Source organism: Catharus ustulatus, chromosome 9 (assembly GCF_009819885.2).
Source record: "Catharus ustulatus isolate bCatUst1 chromosome 9, bCatUst1.pri.v2, whole genome shotgun sequence".
Taxonomy (NCBI): Eukaryota; Metazoa; Chordata; class Aves; order Passeriformes; family Turdidae; genus Catharus; species Catharus ustulatus.
Window position 1 is genome coordinate 600,037 of NC_046229.1, and position 23,319 is coordinate 623,355.

The following is a 23,319-nucleotide window of genomic DNA, read 5'->3' on the forward strand; positions in this document are numbered from 1 at the left end:
TGTGGCATTGGTGGAGTTTTTGCAGGGGAAGTTTGGGATGTGCTGCTGCTCTCTGAGAACTGGGGGGATTGCAGTTTGAATTATTTGTCAAGGGCAGCCAGAATGTGAGCAGTGGGTTGCAGTGGAGATAAACGAGTGGGGCTGGGAGCTGGAATGGTGTGAGCACAGTGGGAGCAGCTCTGCAGCCTTGCTGAGCCTCATCTGCAGCTTTGCTGAGCCTCATCTGCAGCTTTGCTGAGCCTCATCTGCAGCCTGCAGCCAGCTCTGTTTGCTCCCCTCAGCCTAATGAAGATTGACAAGGTTATCCAGAGCAGGAGAACAAATTTACAGGAATTTGAGATGTGTTGACACACGACTAAAGAACTACACGAAATTAAATTTCTGGACAGGAAATATGAGCACAATTAGGACAAGGCTGCTGGAGGAAACGTGGGGAATATTCATGTGGGATTTCTCAGGCTTTGAGCTCTTGGGCTGATTTTGTGCCATTTTCACAGAATCCCAGACTGGTTTGGGTTGGGGGGGACCTGAAATCGCCCCCAGTGCCACCCCTGCCATGGGGACACCTCCCACTGTCCCAGGCTGTCCCAACCCAATGTCCAGCCTGGCCTGGGGCACTGCAGGGATGGAACAGCCACCCTGCTCTGGGAATTCCAGCCCAGCCCTCCCCACCTGCCAGGGACAATTCCTGCCCAAAATCCCAGCCCTGATCTGGGACTGGGATCCCTTCCCCCTTGAGAACATCCTGGAAGGCCACAGCCAGGTCACAGCAGGGATGGGGACAGGGGACAGCAGGGACAGGGACTATTCCATTATTTAATCTAAAATAATACAAAGTTTGCATATATTTAATGTAAAAATGAACTTTAATGTGTTGCTGTGTTGCCCAGTGTGATTTCAGTGCATTGTTATCCTACCACACCTCACAGAGATTATCAACAGCCAATAACCCATAACCAATAACCCATAACCCATAACCAATAACTCATAGCCAATAATCCATAACCAATAACCCATATCCAATAACCCATAACCAATAACCCACAACCAATAACCCATAACCTATAACCAATAACCCATAACCAATAACCCATAACCAATAACTCATAGCCAATAATCCATAACCAATAACCCATAACCAATAACCCATATCCAATAACCCATAACCAATAACCCACAACCAATAATCCATAACCCATAACCTATAACCAATAACCCACAACCAATAACCCATAGCCAATAACCCATAACCAATAACCAATAGTTTACTAAAGTCTGTTCTGGTGGGAAATTGTTACATTTCAAAAGATGTGATTCTGTCTTCCCCTTTCTTCTCCAAATTCAATGAACATCCACCTTTGACCATGAGTAAGGAGGGTGGGGAGGGGGATCTGGGCACTCACAGAGAGATTGATCAGAGTTTGGTGTGAGTGGGCTCAGTGTTTAGGTGTTCAGGGATTGTTTAGGTGCTCAGTGTTTAGGTGCTCAGTGTTTAGGTTCTCAATAATTGTTTAAGTACTTGATGATTCTTTAGGTGCTCAGTGTTTAAGTGCTCAGTGTTTGAGTGTACAATGATCCTTTAGGTGATCAATATTTCAGTGCTCAGTGTTTAAGTGCTCAATATTTGGGTGCTCACTGTTTGGGTGTTCAATGATCACTTAGGTGCTCAGTGTTTAAATGTTCAACGGGTTTTGGGTGCTCAGTGTTGGTTGAGGTGCTCAGTGTCAGTGTGTTCAATGATTGTTTAAGTGCTCAATGTTTGTGTGTCCAACGATTGTTTAAGTGCTCAATAATTCTTTAAGTGCTTGATGTTTAAGTGCTCAGTGTTTGGGTGTTCAATGATCATTTAGGTGCTCAATATTCAAGTGTTCAATGGTTTTTTGGGTGCTCAGTGTTTGTTTAGGTGCTCAATGTCAGCGTGCTCAATAATTGTTTAAGTGCTCAATGTTTAAATGCTCCGTGTTAGTTTGGGTGTTCAGTGATCGATTAGGTGCTCGATATTTAAGTGCTCAGTGTTTTTTTGGGTGCTCGATGTTTGTGTGTTCGATGTTTGTTTAGGTGCTCAATGTCTGTTTGTGTGCTCAGTGATTGTTTAAGCACTCAATAGTTGTTTAAGTGCTGAATATTTAAACGCTCAGTGTTAGTTTGGGTGTTCAGTGATGGTTTAAATGCTCAATGTTTGTGTGCTCAGTGTTTGGGTGTTCAGTGACTGTTTGGGTGGTCAATAACTGTCTAAATGCTCGATGTATGGGTGCTCAAGGATTGTTTAGGTGGTCAGTGATGGATGTTTGCTCAAGGATTTTTTAAGTGCTCAATCATGGTTTGAGTGCTCAGTATTTAGGTGCTCAATGTCTCAGTGTCCAGGTGCTCACTGGGTTCTCAGTGTTTAAGTGCTCAGTGTTTAAGTGCTCACTGTTGGGGGGTTCAATGATAATTTGGGTGGTCAATATTTAAGTGCTCAATGGTTTTTTGGGTGCTCAGTGTCAGTGTGTTCAATGACTGTGTGTTCAACGTTTGTTCCTGTGTTTGGTTAAGTGCTCAATGTTTAAGTGCTCAGTGTTAGTTTGGGTGTTCAATGATTGTTTAAGTGGTCAATATTTAAGTGCCCAATGGTTTGTTGCGTGCTCAGTGTTTGGGTGTTCAATGATTGTTGAAGTGCTCAATGTTTATTTAGGTGTTGGATGTTTAAGTGCTGAATGTTTGGGTGCACAGTGTTTGTTTAAGTGCTCAATGATCATTTAGGTACTCAATATTTAAATCATCAGTGTTTGTTTAAGTGCTCAGTCATGGTTTAGGTGCTCAATATTTAAATCCTCAGTGTTTGTTTAAGTGCTCAATCGTGGTTTAGGTGCTCAATATTTAAATGGTCAATGTTTGTTTGGGTGCTCAGTGTTAGTTTGGGTGCTCAAGGATTTTTTGAGTGCTCAGTATTTAAGTGCTCAATGTTTATTTAGGTGCTTCATGTTGAGGTGCTCAGTGTTTGTCTGGGGGCTCAGTGAGTGTTTAAGAGCTCAGTGTTTGTTTGCTCAGGACTGTTCCTTTAGAAAGGGAATTGCTGGAGGTTTGTTTGGGTGTCCCAGGGATGTTTCTCGGTTGGGCTGTCCTGGAATGAGGCAGAGGCACTGCCAGCCCCATCCCAGCACTGCCTGGTGGCCAGGAGGGCTCAGGGAGGTTCTCACCCTGCTCCTGTGGGTCTGGGCTGGATTCCTCCCTTTGCCCAAGAGTTTCCTGGGCTGTCCAAGGAATCAGCCTTGTTTCCTGCCCGTCCCAAGGTGCAGCTCCTTTTCTTCTGCAGCTGGTGTGGGCAGCAGTGCTGGCAGGGGAAGGACAGTGCCAGCCCCAGGATCCCTCCCCATGCATCCCTGAGATCTTTCTCCATCCATCCCTGAGATCTTTCTCCATCCATCCATCCATCCATCCATCCATCCATCCATCCATCCATCCATCCATCATCCATCCATCCATCATCCATCCATCCATCCATCCATCCATCATCCATCCATCCCTGTGACCCCTCCCCACCCATCCCTGTGTCCCTTTCCCAATCCATCCCTGTGTCCCCTCCCCATCCAGGCTGGCCCAGGGGGGCTCCTCCTCACCAGGATGTGCCCCCCGGGGCTGTTCAATTGTGGCATTAATAATTCATTGATCTGGAGCTGGGAGGCTCATCCCAAACTCTGCCTGCTGCTGGCAAGCACAGCCCCAGCCATCTGTGCCAAGTCCCTGTATTTACATCATCCATCCACAACCAGCTCCTGCTCTTGTAAATCAAGAGATCATTGTGACTCTCCTGAAAGATTCATTCTGGAGAAAGACTGCAGCACAATTAAATTTGCCTTCGTTTATTATTTATCACTAATATTCCAGCCGGTGGTATATCAACAAAGTAAATGTTCTGGGAGATAAGCCCAGATGAAATCATGGATCAACCCTGCTCCAAGGGAGACAAATCGAGCCATTCACTCATGAGCTTGGGCAGGAAATTCTATTTCATGGGAGCCTTTGGTGCTCTGAAATTTCCTTTTCATTCTGCTGAGGATTGCTCCTGAAATATTCTGACCCAAACGGGATTGCAGGAGTGGCCGTGTGTGCCAGCAGCACTGTGTGACACGGATTGTCACCAGGGGACACTCCTGGGGGCTGTCACAGAGCAGAGGCTGCACAGATCATCCTGCAGGGTGGGATCTGCCCTCCTTTGGTTTGTCCTCAGCCAGCTCTGAGCTGCCTGGCCAGACGTGTGCTACCTCTGGGGCTGCTTATTTATTTATAAACGTGCTGTCTCTGCTATAAAAAGCCTTGCAACGGCCCAATAATAAATGCATTCATCACCACATCTGCTGTAATCACTGCAGCTCCTGAGCTGCTATTTGGCTCTCATTAGCTGCAACTCCCATTCACCTATAATTTCAGAGAACACACAATTATGTGTTATCACTCCTTCAAGTGATTACTACACTGGATGTTTTTAAGATAATGGCACGGAACACGCCGTGATGAATTACACCTCTCCAGGTAGTTTTGCTCCTGTCATTAACTCTATTATTTTATTTAAACCAGCCTGGAGGGGCTGTGGGGCAGGGCTGGCATCACCTGCTCGGGGAAGGGTCCCGGGTCAAGGCTGATCCCATACAGGACACAATTATCTCCCTCCTGTCTGTCCTCCCCTCTCACGCTGCAGATATTATTATGAGGAGATTGGAAAACCCAACCTGTTTGCACCTGGAAAAGTCCTTTTTTCATTAAGCTTTGATAGCCATAAAAGCCTTTTCAGGGAGAACATGGGGAAGAGCAGGAACATTGAGGATATTGAGAAATCCCAGGGGCTGGGCAGCAGCAGCAGGGAAAGGAAAAGTGAACGAACCCCAGCTCTGCTGCAGCTTTTCCTCCTGTGCTGGCACTGCTGAGACCCCTCCTCAAACCCTGTGGACAAAACTGACCCCGAGGGGCTGGAGCATGGACAGGGTAGGGAATGGAGCTGGGAAAGGGCTGGAGAATTCCTGAGGAGCTGGGAAGGGGCTGGAGAATCCCTGAGGAGCTGGGAAGGGGCTGGAGAATCCCTGAGGGAGCTGGGAAGGGAATGGAGAATCCCTGAGGGAGCTGGGAAGGGGCTGGAGAATCCCTGAGGGAGCTGGGAGGGCTCAGCCTGGAGAAAAGGAGGCTCAGGGGGAATTTGTGGCTCTGCACAAGTCCCTGCCAGGAGGGGACACCGGGGGGATTTGGGATCTGGGGACAGGGACAGGAGCAGAGGGAACAGCTCAGGGTGGGCAGGGCAGGCTCAGGGTGGGCACAGCAGGAATTTCCCCATGGAAAGGGGGATCAGGGGTTGGAAGTGGCCAGGGAGGGTTGGATCCCATCCCTGGAGTGTCCCAGGAATCCCTGGAGGTGACACTTGCCGGTTTCTCCCCAGCTTGAGGCAGCTCTGCTGTCCCTTCCCATCCCATTCCAATCCCCCAACTCAGCCCAGCCCAGGACAGGGGTGCAGCAAGAACAGGTTCAGGTTTCTGTTTGGGCACAGCCTGTTTGTTCCTTGGAGAACAAACAGAAAAACCAATTCCAGTGTTCCCAGCTGGAACGAAGGTGCCTCGTGCTGCTCTGATCCAGCTGGGTGCTCCTGGCTGCTGGAACCCCCCAGTGCCACGCTGGGATTTGGAAATTTGGGAGGTGACAGGAAATTTTCCTCATTCTCCAGAGCTTTGCCTTGCTGTGGTCTCAGAGCTTGTGGTGATTTTTATTCCTTTAATTTGAGTTTCAGTGTTGTGTGGTTAAAAAGAGACAGAAAAAAACTCTGATTTTGGTACTCTTATAAAATAACAGCTCCCAGATTTTCCAAGACCCCCTTTCCCTTAAGAAAAGTGCAAAACCACAAAGACAAAGCCATGTTTTGAATTGTCTCCTTACTTTCCTGCCTTGGCAATATCTTCTTTGCAATTTCTGGAAATCAATGTTTCTCTATCATAAATCTCCAGGAATTAATAAATATCAAATGCAGCAGCCAGACCCTTTTTAATATTTCAGATAATGTGATGAATTTGGGAGTTACTGTCTGAAGCTGAGACCAGGGCCCTCACACCAGCAGCGGTGTGGGATATTATTCCTGAGCCTTCAAAGACAAAATAATGTGGGCTCCCCTGAAGGAAGAGATTAATGACTCAAACCTCTGAGCCTTGCACTGCAGGTTTGCCCATTTCAGTTTGAGAATACACCTGTGAAGGGAGGGGGAAATATTTCTGTGTAATTAAAAACAACAAATGAATTCACTGCAGTTGTGGCAGCAGCAGATTCCCCGTCCTTGCCATGGGGAAAAATCAATTTCCTGGTGGCAGGAGGGAAACTGAGGGCATGGCTGGGAGCTGTGCCAGGAAACCCCTGGGAATGTGGGAATTAATCATTGGGAATGTGGGAATCAATCCTTGGGAATGTGGGAATTAATCCTAGGGAATGTGGGAATTAATCCTTGGGAATGTGGGAATCAATCCTTGGGAATGTGGGAATCCATCCTTGGGAATGTGGGAATTAATCCTTGGGAATGTGGGAATCAATCCTTGGGAATGTGGGAATCAATCCTTGGGAATGTGGGAATCAGTCCTTGGGAATGTGGGAATTAATCCTTGGGAATGTGGGAATCCATCCTTGGGAATGTGAGGATCAGTTCTTGGGAATGTGGGAATCCCTAGGGAAATGGGAATCCTTGGGGAATGGAATCCCTGGGGAAACAGGAGTTCCTGGGAATGTGGGAATCCATCCTTGGGAATGTGGGAATCCCTAGGGAAATTGGAATTCCTGGGGAAATGGGAGTCAATCCTTGGGAATGTGGGAATTCCAGGCAATGTGGGAAACCCTAGGGAAATGGGAATCCCTGGGAAATGGGAATCCCTGGGAAATGGCAATCTCGGGAAATGGGAATCCCTGGGAAATGGCAATCTCGGGAAATGGGAATCCCTAGGGAAATGGGAATCCCTAGGGAAATGGGAATCCCTGGGAAATGGGAATCCCTGGGAAATGGGAATCTCAGGAAATGGGAATCCTTGGGAACCCCTGGGAATGTGGGAATTAATCCTTGGCAAATGGGAACCCCATGGAATGTGGGAACCCCTGGAAAATGGGAACCCCATGGAATGTGGGAATTCCAGGCAATGTGGGAATCCCTGGGGAAATGGGAATCCTTAGGAACCCCATGGAATTGGGAACCCCTGGGAAATGGGAACCCCTGGGAATTGGGAACCCCCTGGAATTGGGAACCCCATGGAATTGGGAACCCCTGGGAAATGGGAACCCCTGGGAATTGGGAACCCCATGGAATTGGGGTTTCTGCTGGGCTGGCAGGTGCTCAGGGTGGCCCCCAGAGATCAGAGACCCCTCGGCATCGGCTGCAGGGCAGATCCCACTCCAGCCTGGCAGAGGGGGAACCCCCTGCCCTGCCCTGCACTGCCAGCCCCTCCTGGCCCTGCTCCGGGGTGTTTGGGACAGGGATCACTCCTGGTTGTCTGCAGGCACAGGATCATGAATCCCATATCCCACCCACGGGCACTGGGTGGGATTCCCTGTCCCTCCCAGCCCAAACCGTTCCAGGATTTCCCTCCTTTCCAGCCCAGCCCAAGGGGGTCCCAGCCCTTAGGGCACAGAAAATCCCCCACTGTTATGGGGTGATGGGGCAGGGAGGGCTGGGGGCTCCCAGGAAATGGCCTGGAGGCTCCTGGAGCACAGCAGTTTTAATTAAACAACTGCAAGAACTGTTTTTTTACAAAGATTAATGGGTCTCTGTTTTAATTATGGTGGAATTATGGACTAGAGAGCTGGGAAAGTGGGAGGCATTAAAAAAAAGAGGATTAAAAACTTGAGGGAAGCTGGGTGAGACTATATTTTTCTGTACTTACAAATTACAGAAGATCATCCCCATTAATAATGATTGGAAAAATAATAAAGTGCCCTCAGCCGTGTGTGACAGTTAACATTAAAATCTATTTTTTATGCTTGTTGTGTGGGGAATTTCTGATTACAATCATCAGTTAAAAAAGAAATTGTGCTTTTTTCTAATCTTCCAAATTTAAATATAGAAGAACTCTGCTGAGTTCAGCTATGGTTTCATCAATACTTTTCCAAGCCATGGGAAGGTAAAAAGAGCAAAAGTCACTTTTATTTAATGACTGTTATGCTTACTTTAGTTGTGCTGCAGTGTTATTATTAATTGCTAAGAATAATTTTTTCAATGCAGGGATTTTTAAAATTACATAGTGGGAAGTGCTGCTGTGATGTGCAGGGAGTTTAATATAAACAGAATTTAGGAACAGAGAGGAGGGGAAGAAGCAGGGAAGGGCACTGATGTTTGCAGTTTTACTGTTGCTCATCCTTCAGGGGTTGATTTCCTGGGATTAAACACAGATACTGGTGTGGGAAACATGGGATAGTGGTGTGGGAAATCACAGATACTGGTGTGGGAAATCATGGGATACTGGTGTGGGAAACACAGGATACTGGTGTGGGAAACATGGGATAGTGGTGGGGGAAATCACAGATACTGGTGTGGGAAACATGGGATACTGGTGTGGGAAATCACAGATACTGGTGTGGGAAACATGGGATACTGGTGTGGGAAATCACAGATACTGGTGTGGGAAATCATGGGATAGTGGTGTGGGAAATCATGGGATACTGGTGTGGGAAATCACGGGATACTGGTGTGGGAGACACAGATACTGGTGTGGGAAATCACGGGATACTGGTGTGGGAAACATGGGATAGTCGTGGGGGAAATCATGGGATACTGGTGTGGGAAACACAGATACTGGTGTGGGAAACACAGATACTGGTGTGGGAAATCACAGATACTGGTGTGGGAAACACAGATACTGGTGTGGGAAATCATGGGATACTGGTGTGGGAAACACAGATACTGGTGTGGGAAATCACAGGATACTGGTGTGGGAAATCACAGATACTGGTGTGGGAAATCACAGATACTGGTGTGGGAAATCACAGATACTGGTGTGGGAAACATGGGATAGTGGTGTGGGAAATCATGGGATACTGGTGTGGGAAATCACAGATACTGGTGTGGGAAATCATGGGATACTGGTGTGGGAAATCATGGGATACTGGTGTGGGAAATCACAGGACACTGGTGTGGGAAACACAGATACTGGTGTGGGAAACACAGATACTGGTGTGGGAAATCACGGGATACTGGTGTGGGAAATCACAGATACTGGTGTGGGAAATCACAGATACTGGTGTGGGAAACATGGGATACTGGTGTGGGAAACATGGGATACTGGTGTGGGAAATCACAGATACTGGTGTGGGAAACAGATACTGGTGTGGGAAACACGGATAACTGGTGTGGGAAACACAGATACTGGTGTGGGAAACACAGATACTGGTGTGGGAAATCACGGGATACTGGTGTGGGAAACATGGGATAGTGGTGGGGGAAATAATGGGATACTGGTGTGGGAAATCATGGGATAGTGGTGTGGGAAATCACAGATACTGGTGTGGGAAACACAGATACTGGTGTGGGAAACACAGATACTGGTGTGGGAAATCATGGGATACTGGTGTGGGAAACACAGATACTGGTGTGGGAAATCATGGGATACTGGTGTGGGAAACAGATACTGGTGTGGGAAACACAGATACTGGTGTGGGAAACACGGATAACTGGTGTGGGAAACATGGGATACTGGTGTGGGAAATCACAGATACTGGTGTGGGAAATCATGGGATACTGGTGTGGGAAACACAGATACTGGTGTGGGAAACACAGATACTGGTGTGGGAAATCATGGGATACTGGTGTGGGAAACACAGATACTGGTGTGGGAAACATGGGATACTGGTGTGGGAAACACAGATACTGGTGTGGGAAACACAGATACTGGTGTGGGAAACACAGATGCTGGTGTGGGAAATCACAGATACTGGTGTGGGAAATCACAGATACTGGTGTGGAAATCACGGGAGAGGGGAGAGTGCAATTAATGAAATTACTGTAGTGGCTACCTGCAGAAATGCTGATTTGCAGCCCAGGGAGTCCCAGAGGGGTTTGGGCTGGGAGGGACCTTCAATCTCATCCCTTGGCACCCAGGCAGGGCAGGGACAGCTCCTCAGGCTTTGCTGGGATGGACTGGCCCAGCAGCTGCACAAACACAGGGCAGGGAACGTGGCAGAAAAACTCCTGAGCCGGAGCTTTCTGTGCCTCTCCCACCCTGCTGCTCATTAGAATTGAGTTCAGAAATTCCACAGGACTTTGAGGGGCTCCTTGCCTCCCCTGGCTGGGCCCAGACCCTACAGAAATCCTCCTGCAGGGATCCCAACCTCAAAGTGCCCCCTTCTGCTGCCATCCCAATTCTCTGCTCTATAAATGGGGATTTTTTATCCCACACCTTCTCTCAGAACCCTTTCAGGTTTAGATCATTAATTAAATGAATGGTTATTCTCGTGCTTTGTTTCTGAACCATTTCAGCCTGATGTTTCCCATTTCTTATTCCTGAATGGAATGTCATTTTCCACTTAGACAATGCTGCCAGATGCTCAGGCCACCAAATCACCATTTTCTGTCCCCAGTTTCTATGGTTGTTCTATTTCAATGTTTCATCAAAGGGATGAGCTCTATTGCATTCCCTTCTTCTCCTGGATTTCCTTCATGTGGAAAGCTCTTTATAAAACAGAAATGTCCCATTAGTCTGTTGCACTTTGTATTATCCTCCTTACTACCTCCCTTCAGCTTTTAAAATTGGATCAAAGCCTGAAATTCCAAGGTGGGCATGGGGCTGAGCCTGAAATCGGCCGGATTCATTCTCCCCATTTCCTGAGGAGTTGTTAATTTATGGGAAGAGGTGCAGGTTCCCAGAGCCACAGCATCACTCCCTGATAGCTCTGGGGTTTGCAGCTCCCTGCTCCCAGCCCTGAGCCCATGGGGTTTCCTCTCCCCTCATTCCCTCGGTGTTTTCCCCTTGCTGGGTGTGGGAGCTGCAGTTCAGGGGTGTTGAGACAGGGTTAAACACCCTCAGCCCCCTCTCCCCTCATTCCCTCAGTGTTTCCCCCATGCTGGGTGTGGGAAGTGGAGCTCAGGGGTGTTGAGACAGGGTTAAACACCCTCAGCCCCCTCTCCCCTCATTCCCTCAGTGTTTCCCCCATGCTGGGTGTGGGAAGTGGAGCTCAGGGGTGTTGAGACAGGGTTAAACACCCTCAGCCCCCTCTCCCCTCATTCCCTTGGTGTTTCCCCCTTGCTGGGTGTGAGAACTGCAGCTCAGGGGTGTTGAGCCAGGGTTAAACACCCTCAGCCCCCTCTCCCCTTATTCCCTTGGTGTTTTCCCCATGCTGCGTGTGGGAGCTGCAGCTCAGGGGTGTTGAGCCAGGGTTGAACACCCTCAGCCCCCTCTCCCCTCATTCCCTCGGTGTTTTCCCCATGCTGGGTGTGGGAGCTGTACCTCAGGGGTGTTGAGCCAGGGTTGAACACCCTCAGCCCCCCAGGGCAGGCTCAGGCTCCTCCATCAGCTCGGGAACAAAGCAGCTCCTGCCTTTTCTCCCTGTCCTGGCAGCCCCTCACTGCCAGCCCCCACTGGACCCCTGGGGTGGGATGGGGTGGATGGGGTCAGTGGGATCAATGGGATCAGTGGGATGGAGTCAATGGGATCAATGGGATCAGTGGGATCAATGGGATGAAAGGGATCAATGGGATGGAGTCAGTGGGATCAATGGGATGAATGGGATCAATGGGATGGGGTCAGTGGGATCAATGGAATCAGTGGGATGGAGTCAATGGGATCAATGGGATCAATGGGATCAGTGGGATGGAGTCAATGGGATCAATGGGATCAATGGGATCAGTTGGATGGGATCAATGGGATCAGTGGGATCAATGGGATGAAAGGGATCAATGGGATGGAGTCAATGGGATCAATGGGATCAATGGGATGGAGTCAATGGGATCAATGGGATCAGTGGGATGGGATCAATGGGATCAATGGGATCAATGGGATCAATGGGATGGGATGAGATTGGGGTCAGTGGGATGGGACAAATGAGATGGGATCAGTGGCATAGTAGGATAATGGGATAATGGGATTGGGCTGTCAGGTCCCTTCCCACCCAAACCACTGGGGGTTCTGGGGCTCTCTGAGCCCTCTGAGGAGTTGGTTTGGATCCTCTGATACCCAGGTAGTTTTTGCAGGGAAGAATCTCCTGGCTGCTGGGCTCAGAGGGGGCTGTGCCCCAGAACAGGGCAGGGATTTTCCACGGAGCCTGGGTTGGTGCTGACCCTCAGGGCTGAGGCTGCAGCAGAAAGGGCTGGGCCAGGAATAACTGAGACTTCCCTCCTGCTGCTCCAGCAGCCCCTCCCAGCAGGAAAACAGGGCAGGAGGAGCAGAGCAGCCCAACCTGTCTGTGCTTATCGTGTGTGTGAGCTGGGCTTTGGCGTTCGGGCTAATTCTGAGTGAAACCATACCGGGTGTGAATAAACGCAGCTGTGCTCAAACGTGGGAGCAGCCAGGGGCACTCAGCTCCAGCTCCATCCCAGGGTTCCAGTTTGATATGGGAACAGCCAGGGGCACTCAGCTCCAGCTCCATCCCATGGTTCCAGTCTGAGTGGGAGCAGTGAGGGGCACTCAGCTCCAGCTCCATCCCATGGTTCCAGTCTGAGTGGGAGCAGCCAGGGGCACTCAGCTCCTCCAGCTCCATCCCATGGTTCCAGTCTCACATGGGAGGGGCACTCAGCTCCTCCAGCTCCATCCCATGGTTCCAGTCTCACATGGGAGGGGCACTCAGCTCCTCCAGCTCCATCCCATGGTTCCAGTCTCACATGGGAGGGGCACTCAGCTCCTCCAGCTCCATCCCAGGGTTCCAGTCTTACATGGGAGCAGTGAGGGGCACTCAGCTCCAGCTCCATCCCAGGGTTCCAGTTTGATATGGGAACAGCCAGGGGCACTCAGCTCCAGCTCCATCCCACGGTTCCAGTCTGAGTGAGAGCATCCAGGGGCACTCAGCTCCTCCAGCTCCATCCCACGGTTTCAGTCTCATATGGGAGCAGCCAGGAGCACTCAGCTCCTCCAGCTCCATCCCAGGGTTCATCTCACCTGGGAGGGGCACTCAGCTCCTCCAGCTCCATCCCAGGGTTCCAGTTTGATGTGGGAGTAACGAGGGGCACTCAGCAGCTCCTCCAGCTCCATCCCACGTTCCCTCTCCCCCAGGTGTTACCTGGAAGATGGAGCCTCCAAGGGGGCCTGGCTGAACCGCTCCAGCATCATCTTTGCGGGCAGTGACAAGTGGTCGGTGGACCCGCGCGTGTCCATCGCCACGGCCAACAGGAGGGAGTACAGCCTGCAGATCCAGGACGTGGACGTGACGGACGACGGGCCCTACACCTGCTCCGTGCAGACCCAGCACACCCCCAGGACCATGCAGGTGCACCTGACCGTGCAAGGTACGGGGCTGGGCGGGCACAGCTGGGTGGGGTCTGTCCTTCCTGCAATCCTGCAGTCCTTCCTGCAATCCTGTAATCCTTCCTGGAACCCTTCCTGCAATCCTTCCTGGAACCCTTCCTGCAATCCTGCAATCCTTCCTGCAATCCTGTAATCCTTCCTGGAACCCTTCCTGCAATCCTGCAATCCTTCCTGGAACCCTTCCTGGCATCCTTTCTTTCTTTCTTCCTTCCTTCCTGGAATGCTGGAATGCTGGAATCCTGGAATCCTGGAATCCTGAAATCCTTCCTTCCTGGACTCCTTCCTTTCTTCCTGAAATCGTTCCAGCAATCCTTCTTTCCTTCCTTCCTTCCTTCCTTCCTTCCTTCCTTCCTTCCTTCCTTCCTTCCTTCCTTCCTTCCAAAATTCCTTCCAAAATTCCTTCCAAAATTCCTTCCAAAATTCCTTCCAAAATTCCTTCCTTCCTTCCTTCCTTCCTTCCTTCCTTCCAAAATTCCTTCCAAAATTCCTTCCAAAATTCCTTCCAAAATTCCTTCCAAAATTCCTTCCAAAATTCCTTCCAAAATTCCTTCTTCCTCCCTCCCTTCCTCCCTTCCCTCCCTCCCCACACATTCCATGTATTTTCCCCAGGCAGTTCCCTGCCCTCAGCTCTGCTGTCAGTTTTCACGTGGATTTTATATTTATTGTGTTGTTCCAGGGTGAACAATTCTTGGTTTTGATTGTCTCCCTAATAATTAATGTCCTCATGCAAGGGCTAAAAAAACAAGTTGGAAATTAATTGCATGTGTAAAATATATCAACAGGAGCTTAAAATTAATTAGGCTAACTACAGGCATATAGAGAAATAATAACTCAATAGTTAAAAATATGCATAATTATTAAGCAATTGCATTTATATCTTCAGAAATGCAAAGTATAACCTAAGGCTTTAACTTATTAGTCTTTGGTGCAATCATCATTAACATTTTCTTTTGCATTTTTATGAGTAATAAGGCAATGAATATAGAAGAGTTGAACTGGCAATCCCCATTAATCCGTGTGGCACACGGAAATCCCTTGGGAATAGCGGGGTGAGCCCGTCCCAGAGCAGGAGTCCCTTCCCAGGGCACCTCTGGGACCTGCAGGAACGCTGGGCTGCAGCTCTGAGCTCAGTGTTCTGTTTTATTGAATGTCACAGAGTCTTTTTGTGACCTTTGTGAGAGGCCTCAGGACCAGCAGCGCTGGGTTTGGGGTGTGCAGGGAACGGGGACAGCAGAGGGAACGGCTCAGGGTGGGCACAGCAGGAATTTCCCCGTGGAAAGGGGGATCAGTGATTGGCACTGCCCAGGGAGGGCTGGATCCCAGCCCTGGAGTGTCCCAGGAATCCCTGGAGGTGACACTGAGGAGTTATCCTGGGATGGCAGCAGGAATTATCCTGGGATGGAACAAAGAGTTATCCTGGGATGGAACAGGGAATTATCCTGGGATGGCACAGGGAATTATCCTGGGATGGAACAGGGAATTATCCTGGGATGGCACAGGGAATTATCCTGGGATGGAACAGGGAATTATCCTGGGATAGAACAAGGAATTATCCTGGGATGGAACCAGGAATTATCCTGGGGTGGCACAGGGAGTTATCCTGGGATAGAGCAAGGAATTATCCAGACATAGAACAAGGAATTATCCTGGAATGGCAGCAGGAGTTATCCTGGGATAGAAGAAGGAATTATCTTGGGATAGAACAGGGAGTTATTCTGGGATGGCACAGGGAGTTATCCTGGGATAGAACAGGGAGTTATCCTGGGATAGAACAGGGAATTACCCTGGGATAGAACAAGAAATTATCCTGGGATGGCACAGGGAGTTATCATGGGATGGCACAGGGAGTTATCCTGGGATGGCAGCAGGAATTATCCTGGGATAGAACAAGGAATTATCCTGGGATAGAACAAAGAGTTATCCTGGGATGGCACAGGGAATTATCCTGGGATGGAACAAGGAATTATCCTGGGATGGAACAAGGAATTATCCTGAGATAGAACAAGGAAATTATCCAGACAGAGAACAAGGAATTATCCTGGGGTGGCACAGGGAATTATCCTGGGAGCACCTTTGTTTTCCCTGTAAGATTCCTGTAAGACAGCAAAACTGCAGTGATGCTGCACACGCAGAGCTGTGCAGACCCAAACCCAGCTCCCCTAATTCCCATGGGAACAGGATCATTCCCACCCCGGTCTGGGGGCTCTGGGCACTGCCCAGCCATCCCTGGTGGAGTTTTGGGCTGGCAGTCCCTGTCCAAGGCCAGCAGAGCACCCTGGGGACAGCAGCAGGTCCTGGGCAGGGTGACTGCAGCTGTTCCTTCCTGCCCAGGGAAATGAACGGAGGTGTGCAGAGAAAACAAAACACAACTTGTGTCTTTAGCCCACACCCACATCTGTGAGGGAAAATCCACGTGGAAGACAGGAAGATAATCCAGTTAAGTTAATTTCAGTGGCTTCATTAAAAAGAAGTGAGAATTATGAAATAATTACTTGGAAGTTTCGATGACAGCATTTTGTAATCAACTCAACGCTGGATCTGCAAAGTCAGGAGCTGCAGATGATTTAAAAACCAGATGTTTGTCACAGCAGAGTAAAAACCCGAATTTCCTCTTGCCACACTCTGCTGCTGATAATTTTTCTACCAAAGGCTGAGCTTTCTGCCATTTCCAATCTGACATTTGTTCAACCAGGGTCGAAATTGCCTCCTCCAAGCTGGTGCCCTTTCAATTTGCAAAAGTTCGCAGGTACATCTGCACTATCCTTGAGAAGGGATTGGGGCAGGGGCTCAGAGGGACCCCAATCCCAACAGGGACACTGAGGCTGGTACAGGGAGCTCAGAGGGACCCCAATCCCATCAGGGACTCAGGGACACAAAGGGACCCCAGTCCCATCAGGGCTCAGAGGGACCCCAATCTCAACAGGGACACAGAGCAGGGGCTCAGAGGGATCCGAATCCCAACAGGGGTTCAGGGACACAAAGGGACTCCAATCCCAACAGGGACTCAGAGGAACCCCAATCCCATCAGGGTTCGGAGGGACCCCAGTCCCAACAGGGACAGGGCAGGGGCTCAGAGGGACCCCAATCCCAAAAGGGGCTCAGAGGGACCCCAATCCCAACAGGGACACAAAGGGACCCCAATCCCAACAGGGACTCAGAGGAACCCCAATCCCATCAGGGTTCGGAGGGACCCCAGTCCCAACAGGGACAGGGCAGGGGCTCAGAGGGACCCCAATCCCAACAGGAGCTCAGAGGGACCCCAATCCCAACAGGGACAGGGCAGGGGTTCAGAGGGACTCCAATCCCACCAGGGACTCAGGGACACAAAGGGACCCCAATCTCAACAAGGACACAGAGCAGGGGCTCAGAGGGACCCCAATCCCATCAGGGGCTCCGAGGGTCCCCAGTCCCATCAGGGGCTCAGGGACAAAAAGGGACCCAGTCCTATTAGGGACACAAAGGGACCCCAGTCCCATCAGGAACACAAAGGGACCCCAATCCCATCAGGGCTCAGAGGGACCCCAGTCCCAGCAGGGCTCAGGGACACAAAGGGACCCCAGTCCCACCAGGGGCTCAGAGAGACCCCAGCCCCATCAGGGATACAAAGGGACCCCAGTCCCATCAGGGACACTCAGCAGGGGCTCAGAGGGACCCCAGTCCCATCAGGGCTCAGTCCCTGCTGCCACCAGCACCCTGCTGCCACCAGCACCCTGCTGCCACCAGCACCCTGCTGCCACCAGCAGCCTGGCACCCTCGTGCTTTGAGGCCAGCCCAGCTCAGGACCCCAGGCCAGCCCCAGCCCTGCTGCTGTGCCCTCCCAGCTCCACCTCACCCCTGCAGGAAGCTGCTCCCGACTCGGGAGCTGTAAATAATTCAGTTATCCATGGAAATGCCTTTTACAGCTTCAGTCAGGAACCACAACCTCGGGTTTTTATTTAAACATGTGTAATGTTCCCAAAGTAATACTCTAGGCCCTTTTTCTGTTTAATAAACCCCCTTAATGTCCCCTAAATATTAATGTATTGATTTAGTCTTTGCAATGTTTGCAAAGTCTAATTTGTTTCCTCAGCCAGGCCAAGAGGGACTTGCATTTGAAGCTAACGAGATAAATCTTCCCCAAATTTATTTAAAGTGGGACAAAATAAATATGCAAAAGACTTCAAAATCATCTAACAACCACTTCCCAGCTAAAACTGACAATCCATTACTCTTTTAAATTGCCAGCACTCGAGCAGGGTGTCAGTTTTTTTACAGAATTAACTTGCTGGTGCCAGCCTCCGTTATCATCTTGTCCCTGCTCAGCACAGGGAGGAAAAGAGTTGGAAAAGCAGTTCTGGAGGGGGGCAGGCCAGGGGGGTTTGGGGTGACAGAGACCCCCCAAAGGCTCCTCCTGTCCCATTTTGGGGTGACAGAGACCCCCCAAAGGCTCCTCCTGTCCCATTCTGGGGTGACAGAGACCCCCGAAAGGCTCCTCCTGTCCCATTTTGGGGTGACAGAGACCCCCCAAAGGCTCCTCCTGTCCCATCCTTGGCTGGGCCATTGAGGCAGGGACTGATCGCAGTGCTCCCTGCAGATCTGTGGGATTTCCCCATTCATTAAATCCTCCCAGCCTGTCCCTCCAGGAGCTGAGGGATCTCTCACTCTGAAATCACTCTGAGGGGTTTGTCCTGGGCTCAAGGCACAGGAGATGGTGGCACAGGAGATGAGGGCACAGGGGTGGTGGCACAGGGGTGGTGGCAGCTCAGTGACAAACCCAGCAGCAGCAGAGGCAGAGCAGAAGTGCACAGACCTGCAGCACCTCAGCAGCCTGGGCTGGGCCAGGGAATGTTTGGGCTCAGGGGAGCTGCCCTGGTCCCACAAAACAGGGAGCAGTGTCCTGGGAATGCACAGCACCCTCGGATTTACCAGCTGGGGACAGCGCTGAGCACCCCAAAGGTGATTGATGAAACTGGGAGCAGTGACAGTGAATTTCCTCTCAAACCCCACCCCTAGAGAGCCAGGATGCTGTTCTGCATTGGGATTTATTCCTGGCACATCTTGGCCTGGGTTTGTGAGCTGGGAACTTGGAGAAGGGAAATGTTTTGTGCTCTGAGCTGTGCTGGGTTCTGGTTTTGGGGGAACCTCCCAGGCTGGTTCAGCAGCTCCTCCTCACACTCCACACTCAGGAGCATTTCCTTACATTCCTTCTTCATTTCCAACCCCCCAGAGTTTAATTTCCATTTTATATCCTAAGAAAGGGTAAAGGGAGGATGTGACAATATCTGATATTTGCAAGCAGCCAAATCCACCAGTTGGAAAGAGCAGAACCAAATGCCTGTCTTTAAAAAGAATGCACGGAGCTAATTTGGGAAAATTTCTGGAGACGACTGAAAAAACAACTGAGAAGGGAAGTGGCAGATTCATCCCGTGGGATTGAATTGTGAGGGATTGAAAGGCAGCTTTAGAGGATGGGGATTGAATGTTTCCTGCCTGGAAACTCTCCATCTGAAGGAGTGGGTCTGATTGCACAGCTTTCCTAAAGGTGTGAAGAAAACTTTTCAGTTGTCCACCCAAAGATTCCAGGGCAAAAATCCGGTGGTTCCTGCTGCTGGCAGGGGGGCAGGGACACAGGAGGGGACAGGGACAGGGATGGGACAGGACAGGGATGGGGACAGGGACAGGGAACGGGGACAGGGACAGGGAACAGGGACAGGGACGGGACAGGGATGGGACAGGGACAGGGACAGGACAGGGACAGGGACAGGGATGGGACAGGGACAGGGACAGGACAGGGACAGGGACAGGGACAGGGATGGGACAGGGACAGGGACAGGAACAGGGACAGGGATGGGACAGGGGAGAGGGACAGGGATGGGGACAGGGATAGGGACAGGGACAGGGACAGGGACAGGGACAGGGACAGGGATGGGACAGGGGAGAGGGACAGGGATGGGGACAGGGACAGGGACACAGGAGGGGACAGGGACAGGACAGGGATGGGACAGGGACAGGGACAGGGAACAGGGACAGGGACAGGGACAGGGACAGGGACAGGGACAGCAGGGACAGGGACAGGACAGGGACAGGGACAGGAGCAGGGACAGGGACAGGGACAGGGACAGGGACTGGGACAGGGAACAGGGACAGGACAGGGACAGGGATGGGAAAGGGACAGGGACAGGGATGGGACAGGGACAGGGACAGGGACAGGGATGGGACAGGGACAGGGACAGGGACATGGACAGGACAAGGGGAGGCTGAGCTGGACATGAGAAGTTTTTCCTGGAAAGGTTTCCAGCCCTGGCACAGCTGGCTCCCATCCCTGCCGGATTTTGGTGTGCTGGTGGCACTGGGGACATGGCAGGGGTGACCTGGCAGTGCTGGATGGTTGATCCACAGCCTGAGAGGGCTTTTCCAGCCTGGAGGACTCGGAGATTCCCTGATTTTGTCTCTCCTGGCTGTCTCCCTCCGAGGCAGAATTCCGAGCTGGGTCCTGGAGGAGCCCTGCCAGGAGGGTTCTGAGTTTCCCAGAGCACAAACCCAGCCCTGCCAGGAGGGTTCTGGGTTTCCCAGAGCACAAACCCAGCCCTGCCAGGAGGGTTCTGAGTTTCCCTGCAGGACTCAGAGCACAAACCCAGCCCTGCCAGGAGGGTTCTGAGTTTCCCTGCAGGACCCAGAGCACAAACCCAGCCCTGCCTGGAGGGTTCTGAGTTTCCCTGCAGGACTCAGAGCACAAACCCAGCCCTGCCAGGAGGGTTTTGGGTTTCCCTGCAGGACCCAGAGCACAAACCCAGCCCTGCCTGGAGGGTTCTGAGTTTCCCTGCAGGACCCAGAGCACAAACCCAGCCCTGCCTGGAGGGTTCTGAGTTTCCCTGCAGGACTCAGAGCACAAACCCAGCCCTGCCAGGAGGGTTCTGAGTTTCCCTGCAGGACCCAGAGCACAAACCCAGCCCTGCCTGGAGGGTTCTGAGTTTCCCTGCAGGACCCAGAGCACAAACCCAGCCCTGCCTGGAGGGTTCTGAGTTTCCCTGCAGGACCCAGAGCACAAACCCAGCCCTGCCAGGAGGGTTCTGAGTTTCCCAGAGCACAAACCCAGCCCTGCCTGGGCTCTGCTCCTTGTGAGGAGCAAGGAGGGGGATCACAGACAGACCTGGAGCTGCAGACCAGGAAATCAAACCCACAGCATTGATTGCAATGCAATCCCATATTATGGCTCCAGCCCCACTCATCACAGCCCTTTCATCCCAGCTATTCAGATAAAAGCTGCAATGTGTGCAGGCAGCCCAGCACGGCCCCGTGGGTGAACCTGAGTGCTGAGCTCAAGGAGATGCACGCACACAATCTTTTCTTTAGGCATCCTTTTTTTAAAATTTCTTTTTTCCACCTGATGTTCTGAAGATTTCTCCCCTCCGTTTAATACGTTCATTTATAAGGGAAGGATTAAACAAAGATCTCACGAGAGAGACGTGGAGCTGAATGTGAGTGTGCAGATTTGAGGGGATAAAGAGGCACTTGAGGAGCTGGATAAAACCAGAGCGTTCCTGAGCCTCTGATTCCAAACCTGCCCAAGGCCAGCGCTGCCGAGCGCATTACAAGGAGCAGAATAAACAGCTAAAAATTGCTTACTTATAAAAAGCTTTGTAATACCAAAGGCTCAAGGAGAGAATTGTGAGTTATTCTGCTGACCCCCGTGGATTACTTGTTTTGTTGTCTCTAGCATTCAGAAATGTTCTTATTTTATTTAGACTGAAACTTTAATCATCCCCGCTTTGCATTTAAAATATGATATTATTTCCCCTTCTATCATCTGTAAGAGAAAATGGGGAAATTTCCTTAATAGTTGGCAGATTAGCTTTGTTATGTAAAGCAGATCCTGGCAAAAGGAATGCTAATTACCGGGAGCAATGTTCCATGACACAGTGAAGGGGTGCTTTGGAGGAGAACTCTGCTGCAAACACTTCAAAGCAGAGCCTTTGTTTTGGCTCCCACTGAACTGCAGGCACTTAGCACGCCCAAATATTTTGCCCATAAATATTCCCAAATCCCTGGATGTGATAACAGCAATCTCTGAGCGGAGCTTTCCCGGGCCCAGGCCTGGGGTTTGAAAGCTGTGGCAAATTATTTCCTTCATAACTCTGCTCAGACACCCAGAGCCCGTGGGAAGCAGAAATCATTCCTTGTCCAAAGCTCCATTGATTCATGGAAAGGAGCTCGCTGACAGGGTGGGGAGCAGTGTCCAGAGCACACCTTGTGGATGATACAATTCCTCCAAAGCCATCTTCCCCTGGCCCCTGGAATTTGCTATAATAGATAAGGTATCCTAGATACCAAGGCTGAGCCAAATTCCTTAAGAATTTGGTCACTCTCCTAACACTTCGGAAGAAAATTGGTTAGAAATTAGGATGTTTAATTGGTCAGTTTATCTTTAGAACTTTTCACTTAGATTGGATGCTGTTCTTTGTATAAACCTTTATTGGTTGTGGTTTGAATCCCCCCTGAACCTATAAATATGGGTGTCTGCCCTTTGTTCTGAGAGATCCCTGCTTGACCACCCTTCCCATGAAATAAACTCTTGTGGAAATCGTCAAGCAAGGTCTCCGGTCTTTCTCGGCTGATGAAATGTGAGTTTTCTGAGAGATAGCTACATGTTAGCACTCTCTGGTCCTAGCAAATACCATCAAGGACCGAAAAAGAAAACCGCAACATCTGAGCTGTGGGATCTCATCTGTGCACTGCCCACTCCCTCGGGCACCTGCTCTGATCCCCTTTGTTATTTGGGAATGGTGTGATTGTGACAAAAACCCCCGGAGGGTGGGCAGGGCTGGGGTGGAACTCCCGGAGCAGCTCTGGATCCCTGGAGGACACTGGGTGGGACACCTGGGACAGTGGGAGGGGTCATGCACCAGTTTAACCAGCTCCAGTTTAACCACTTCAACCAGTTCCAGTTTAACCAGTTCAACCAGTTCCAGTTTAAGCAGTTTAACCAGTTCCGGTTTAACCAGATTAACCAGCTTAACCAGTTCCAATTTAACTAGTTTAACCAGTTTAACCAGTTCAACCAGTTCCAGTTTAAGCAGTTTAACCAGTTCCGGTTTAACCAGATTAACCAGTTTAACCAGTTCCAATTTAACTAGTTTAACCAGTTCAACCAGTTCCAGTTTAAGCAGTTTAACCAGTTCCAGTTTAACCAGATTAACCAGTTTAACCAGTTCCAGTTTAAGCAGTTTAACCAGTTTAAACAGTTCCAGTTTAAGCAGTTTAACCAGTTTCAGTTTAACCATATTAACCAGTTTAACCAATTTAACTAGTTCCAGTTTAACCAGTTCCTGGTTAGCCAGTTTAACCAATTTAACCAGTTCTAATTTAACTATTTTAAGCAGTTTAACCACTTCTAGTTTAAGCAGTTTAACCAGTTCCAGTTTTATCAGTCTAACCAATTTAACTAGTTCCAGTTTAACCAATTTAACAAATTTAACTAGTTCTGGTTTAACCAGTTCCAGTTTAAGCAGTTTAACCAGTTTAACCAGTCCCAGGGCAGCCCTGGCCCCATCCCTGCAGAATGTGCTGGGTGACTTCAGCAGGCAGTGACCGTGAATGGATTGGGGTTCCAGGGATGGATTGGGGTTTCAGGGATGAGTTGGGGTTCCAGGGATGGATTGAATTGGGGTTTCAGTGATGGATTGGGATTTCAGTGATGGGTTGGGGTTCCAGGGATGGATTGAATTGGGGTTTCAGGAATGGATTGAATTGGGGTTTCAGGGATGGATTGGGGTTTCAGTGATGAATTTAATTGGGGTTTCAGTGATTGCTCCTTCCTGGGAGCCCCAGGGCACAGAGGAGCCCTGCCTGGGCTCTCCCCCCATGGGCACTGCAGCCTCATTAGCTGGGGCCCTAATTAGGG

General features: G+C 50.3%; 1 protein-coding gene across 2 annotated transcripts in view; it reads left to right on the forward strand.

Annotated features, from left to right (window-relative positions):
- NEGR1 (neuronal growth regulator 1) overlaps nt 1–23,319 on the forward strand; it is a 193,220-nt gene that overhangs the window by 65,831 nt on the left and 104,070 nt on the right. For both annotated transcript variants that reach the window (XM_033067391.2, XM_033067392.2), the window contains exon 2: nt 13,188–13,420. In XM_033067391.2, coding sequence (XP_032923282.1) covers nt 13,188–13,420 — 233 coding nt within the window. The remainder of the gene's footprint in view (nt 1–13,187; nt 13,421–23,319) is intronic.